This window comes from Musa acuminata, chromosome BXJ3-4 (assembly GCF_036884655.1).
Source record: "Musa acuminata AAA Group cultivar baxijiao chromosome BXJ3-4, Cavendish_Baxijiao_AAA, whole genome shotgun sequence".
NCBI lineage: Eukaryota > Viridiplantae > Streptophyta > Magnoliopsida > Zingiberales > Musaceae > Musa > Musa acuminata.
The window spans coordinates 34,004,858-34,010,857 of NC_088352.1; the positions used below are offsets into that span (position 1 = coordinate 34,004,858).

The 6,000-nt window shown below is 43.3% G+C and overlaps 1 protein-coding gene across 2 annotated transcripts; it reads left to right on the forward strand.

The window, feature by feature from the left end:
- The first annotated feature begins 1,049 nt into the window (after nucleotides 1-1,049).
- Nucleotides 1,050-5,762, forward strand: LOC103979497 (protein NRT1/ PTR FAMILY 7.3-like). Of its 2 annotated transcripts, XM_009395669.3 has the most exons (5): nucleotides 1,050-1,124; nucleotides 1,732-1,879; nucleotides 2,888-3,105; nucleotides 3,212-3,777; nucleotides 4,737-5,757. In XM_009395669.3, exons 1-5 carry the CDS (start codon nucleotides 1,086-1,088, stop codon nucleotides 5,569-5,571), a joined length of 1,806 nt encoding a protein of 601 aa, XP_009393944.2. In that variant the 5' UTR covers nucleotides 1,050-1,085; the 3' UTR covers nucleotides 5,572-5,757. The 2 variants fall into 2 exon arrangements, with proteins under 2 accessions (XP_009393944.2, XP_065003694.1); XM_065147622.1 differs by lacking the exon at nucleotides 1,732-1,879 and having other exon boundaries at nucleotides 1,050-1,112; nucleotides 4,737-5,762.
- The last annotated feature ends 238 nt before the right edge of the window (nucleotides 5,763-6,000 follow it).

Here is a 6,000-nt window from a genome sequence, read left to right on the forward strand (position 1 = left end):
GAAAGTGCATCAGTTTTTATCTATTGCATTGGTCGTTAATATTATATCACAAGTCATAGAATATCATTAACTCTTTAAGTCAAAAGCTCTAGTCAACCTGGGAATGAAAGTATTTTCGGGCAAATCTTGTGTTGCGGAACGGGCCATCCACTTGAGTTTAAAGAGAGAATGTATTCAGCAACATCTTCATGTGATCTCCCTAAAGCCTAACAATGTTCTACCTGAAGAACAATTATGGAGTCCTTCATGTCAGCGAATGAATGGTATCTGGTGCTTAAATAATTCATTAGCAATAGAAAAAGGTTCAGATATCATAAAAAGTAGATAAGAGAAGAATACCACATCTGTGAGGTACTTGAAGCACTTAAGAATCAGTTCCTTCCACAGCAAGTGGCAACCCAGCTGTTTCTAGAACATCCCTATAAGATGTGGATCATTCTATATTATGGAGAATATGTCATGGATTTAAGCACATTGCGTAATCCAAGGAAACCACACACACACGCGCAAAAACAAAAAAGAAAAAAAGAAAAAGCCTAGATATGTAGATCAGAACGAAGTTACTGCGATGATAGGTCAGATTCTGTGCTTGAGAGCATGTGATGAATTTAAGCACAACGCAGGACATGGGGAAACAAAAAAGAAAAATCAAAGGCATGCATAGTAGCATCAGAACAAAGTCTTTAAGATTATGTTCCAGATTCCCACTATTGATCAACTAAGCAACTTGCTGCTAAGGTTGTCCTCCTTTAAAGATACCTTTGTGTGAACTTATATATATGCAACTGTACGTAAATAGCCCCTTGGAATATGCTCTCCAACTGGCTTTAGTAAGTAGATAAATCTTTTGCCCCTGAGAGATTATGGCTTTAAGAACAATTCTCTCTCTCTCTCTCTCTCTCTCTCTCTCTACATCTTCTAAGCCTTTATCGTATTTCCAGTGACATCAACCATGATGCTACTTCATACCACAACCACCCACTTACCTCTCCAGCCTATATATAAAGACTTGCTTCCCCCCTTCAGCGACCAACTCACTTCCACTCCTCTTCAGCTCTTGTTTCTGCTTTCCTTTGTGCATTCCCATGGTGGTTAGCATGGCTAAATCTAAGGTACCTGATACGGTCAGTATCTTCTAATGCTATTTGCGATCACAAAACATGTTGTGTCTTCTTGGCTCTTCCTCTCCAATAAGTTGGTTTAGTTAGCCAAATACTCCAAAGCTCAACAAAGAATTAGGTGACAGCATCAGTGTGCTTCCATAAATGATATTTGTGAGCTAGTGTTGTGGGAAGGTGTTCGAAAGGGAACTTAGCTATATCAACAAGAGAGTACTATATGTTGAAGAATATCTATTGATACCCCACCAAAACGATTACATGTTAAACGATTGAGCACCACTTCTGGATTTTTTGTTATTATCTCTTTCCCGACAAAGAATTGCAAGCTAAAACCTCTTCAAGATGTAGAGCAAATTAAATCCGATTGGCCACAGAATTATGATCGGTATAATCAAGTAATTTGCACTGATCATCTTTACTAAATTCACAATACTTGCACAGACACGCCATTTCAGTACTACCATAATCTTCATGATTGAATAGTAAAGAATTCCTTGGACATGTCACGATCAGTCACTAAAGAGGATTAGCGTAGGCCATACACTGCCATTTTGCATCTGTCTGAAGACCATAGATGGGATTACTAAGCCTTCACGCTGTATAATTGCAGAATAAGGAAAATCCAGGAGCAAGAGAAGTTGAGATGAATGTAGGAGAGGCAAAATCCGAGTATACCATGGATGGCTCGGTCGACTTCGGAGGAAATCCAGCTGCCAAAGCAAAATCTGGTGGATGGGTGGCTGGAGCCTTTGTGCTTGGTAACTTCCTTTGATACAACGTTTTTGTTTGGTAATTACTTCTTCATCATATGGTACAAGGGTGCTGTTGAAAGTAGGATTGAGTTCCACCAACTTGGGACTATGGCCATAATCCTACAAACTTTTGTGTTCTTAATGATAAATGGAAGGCAAAGAGAATCTAATCTAGTATTGGGTCCTATATTTAGCTTTGAGAATTTGTAGCAGAGGAAATGGAGTATACTGATACTGGTTATAGGATCTGAAAATAAGAAATCTACTGGAGAAAGAGGATGGGAGGAAAGAATAAGTTTCCAAATATAATTACATGGTGGACTGGTTTTCCATCACGTTAAAGATTCAAAACACTTCACTTATCGAGGAAGCATCATGTTTTCTGTTGTCTTGTACTTTTCACCACATAAAGCAAGCGACCACATATAGAAAATCTTTATTGAGAACGGCATCCTAATCCACATATGAGTTTTGGTATTGTATGAAACATAGGCAACTTTGTCGTCAAGCAATGGTGAACAGTAGCTTGACTTCATACAACAATACAATAATAAGTGAGGAACAAAGATCTATACATTACTGCTTTTGAAGAAGAAGCCGAGGAGAAGTTGTGAAGTCCTTCCTACTCATCGATCATAGAAGGAAATGGCTTTTCGTATATTGAAGTATGATTCAAGATGAATAGTCGACATCACCTGCTGCGTATGTGAATACATACAAAGAAGAGATTCGTGCATGCTTTCTTTTGTTTCTTCTTCTGTCACATAAGTTGGTGCAACACACCCAATGCGTTCTTGAAGCTCGTATGCATGAAAGTCTCATGTAGGTCCACAATTCATTCATATGATTGAGTTTATATTCCAAAGATGCATAGATATGTGCATCTTTGAGTTGGTCTACTTCATCCACTAGTTCTGCATCATGTTCCAGGCAAAGTTTCCTTTTGTTTTGGTAGAAACAGCCCAACTTAAGATCATGATGCTCGCAAAGTTGAACCTTTTCTCTGCATTGCAGTAAATCAGGGCTTAGCAACACTTGCATTCTTTGGGATGAACGTCAACCTGGTTTTGTTCCTGACGAGGGTGCTGCAGCGGAACAATGCGGATGCAGCCAACGACGTCAGCAAATGGACAGGCACCGTCTACATCTTCTCCCTTGTCGGAGCATTCCTTAGCGATTCCTACTGGGGTAGATATAAGACCTGCGCTGTCTTCCAGGTCATCTTCGTGCTTGTAAGTTAACCATCCAAGCCTTCCCATGGTAAGATACTAGCCGTCGATCAACATCAATCTTCCTACACGACGTGTTCATCTTTCTCTCTCTCTCTTTTGTTAACAGGGTTTGGTTCTGCTATCCCTGTCTTCACATCTGTTCCTGATCAAACCCTCGGGGTGCGGCGACAGTCACACCCCCTGTGGGACTCATTCCAGCTTTGAAGTTAAGATGTTCTACCTAGCTATCTACATGATTGCCCTTGGCATTGGAGGCTACCAACCCAACATAGCCACCTTTGGACCTGACCAGTTCGACGAGGAGGACCCAAGGGAAGCACACTCCAAGGTCTCCTTCTTCAGCTACTTCTACCTGGCCCTCAACTTGGGCTCCCTCTTCTCCAACACCTTCCTGAGTTACCTGGAGGACCATGGCATGTGGACCCTGGGCTTTTGGGCGTCCAGCGCATCCGCTTGCGTGGCACTCGTCCTCTTCCTCAGTGGGACCCCCAGGTACAGACACTTCAAGCCATGTGGAAATCCCCTATCCAGGATCTGCCAAGCGGTCGTCGCCGCGTCAAGGAAATGGAGGGTCAAGATGCAGCCAGGCGGAGTTGATCTGTACGACACGGATGAGGAGGAGTTCCAAGAAACCAATGGCAGCAAGAAGATACTCCACACCGAGGGTTTCAAGTAAGCTTTACAAAGTGCTTATTCATCTTGATTACTCTGTTAGATTTATTCCGATGATATGACATTATTGCCGGAGTAGATAACATGCCATAGGTACAAACACATCCGACTTCTCAAACCAGTTATCATATACCATAATTGCAGTACAATTAATGTACTGTGGCCTACATTTCATGGGAAATTTTTTGGAAAGAAGATGTGGAGATCTTCCAAGAAATGACAAAGACCAGAGAGCATGTGATTGTGAGCACATAGTCAACGAGGTCTCGATGCATTGTTTTCTAATTCAATAGTTCTTCGTGGCTCTTGTGGGATGTTCCTATTAGAAGATAGGGATAGCTAATGCCACTAGTCCACTTGGTGACTTGACTGTTGCTATTGATAAGATAGATCGAGTCAACCTAAGAACAAAGCAGTAGACCTTAAAATCCCACGAGTCACTTTCCCAAGTTTGGTGGTTCTTCTTTCTTTTCTGATACGGAACGATCGCTCTCGGCTTCAGAAATTGTGTGGCATGCAGCATTATCGTCTAATGTGACAGACCCTCCATGCGTGAAAAGCTAACATCTGCTGAGTGGATGATGGTGGGATACATGTCCAATAATGTGAGATTTTGTGGAAGCACCATTCTCCAAACTAAGACGAACATGCTGCTGTGTGCAACAAACATGGATCTTTCACTTGTATTAAGATGGGAATCTATCAAAGGTCTATCACTTTGAGCAAGCACATCTGGGTAACATCTAGTTGCAGATCTTTCAGACGTAGGATTCTTTGTTTTAGATCAATGTTGGACTAGTAAATCCTTTTTGGTTCAGTGGCTGCGTCAAAATGATATATGGAAAATGGACATCAATCATCATTCCAAACCATCATACTATATCTGAAAATTTATTTGCTATCACTATACGTATATAGCTTACTCTCGTTTGACATGGTTCGTAATTTTACGTGCAAAGGTTCCTGGACCGAGCGGCATTTGTCACCGCCGGCGACTTCACCCTCCAAGACCAGTCTCTTCGCCGCAACCCATGGCGGCTTTGCACCATCACGCAAGTGGAAGAGGTGAAGTGCGTGCTGAGGCTCATCCCCATATGGCTTTGCACCATCCTCTACTCGGTGGTGTTCACGCAGATGGCCTCCCTCTTTGTCGTCCAAGGCGCGGCCATGAGAACCACGGTCGGAGCTTTCTCCGTCCCTCCTTCCAGCATGTCGGCCTTCGACATCCTCGGCGTCGTCATCTTTATTTTCCTCCGAGACAGGCTCCTCCACCCGCTCGTCTGCAGGATCAAAAAGAGCCGTGTGGGGCTCACGGAACTGCAGAGGATGGGAGTCGGGCTGGTCATCGCCGTCATGGCCATGATCGCAGCCGGCACGGTGGAGCACTTCCGGTTGAAGCAAGCCCGGGCGCCGTGCAGCGGGTGCAGTGGTACCGCAAGCTCACTGCACATACTGTGGCAGGTGCCCCAGTACGCGCTGATAGGAGCCTCCGAGGTTTTCATGTACGTGGGTCAGCTGGAGTTCTACAACGGGCAGGCCCCGTATGGGCTGAAGAGCTTCGGAAGCGCACTCTACTTGACGTCCATGTCCTTCGGGAACTTCTTCAGCGACCTCATCGTGACGGCGGTGATGAAGCTAACGGCGAGAGGCGGCAGAGCAGGGTGGATTCCGGAGAACCTGAACCACGGCCATTTGGACAGGTTCTACTTCCTATTAGCAGCACTAACCAGCGCAGACTTTGTTGTCTTCGTGGCTTGCGCGAAGTGGTACAAGTCCACCAAGTTGGAGGGGTAGAGCGAGGTGGAAGGTGCGCCGACGTCTGCCGAGAATCTCGTCAATTAGAACTCTCGAGGTCTTCTCTAAGTCACGTTTTTACTTCCAACAATAATGGCTACAGTAGAAGTATTTCCTTCCTACCTTCGTTCCTTGGGACGAGATTATCCTTCGTAGGGTGGTTTAGGAATTAAGGATTTATACTTAATAAATTTAACTTTGTATGATAAATATATTTTTCTTTATTTGAACAATGAGAATAGCCCTTGGGTGCATGTGGTTATGGTCAAATATCGTATTATTAACCTATGAAATATTTTTGAATACTCTTACGATTCTTCGTGAGGATTTTATGAAATTTATCGATGATGGTTCTTTTTTATGACCATCATTTGAAATGTTTATCGACTTTGTTAATATTTTTGAAGCCCTTGTGATTGCTGATTTTAT

Coding starts and splice junctions, on each gene's coding strand:
- LOC103979497 (XM_009395669.3), top strand. CDS start 1,086: ATGGTGGTTAGCATGGCTAAATCTAAGGTACCTGATACG. Junction 1,125..1,731: donor AATCTAAGGTACCTGATACG/GTCAGTATCTTC, acceptor GTATAATTGCAG/AATAAGGAAAATCCAGGAGC. Junction 3,778..4,736: donor CTCCACACCGAGGGTTTCAA/GTAAGCTTTACA, acceptor TTACGTGCAAAG/GTTCCTGGACCGAGCGGCAT.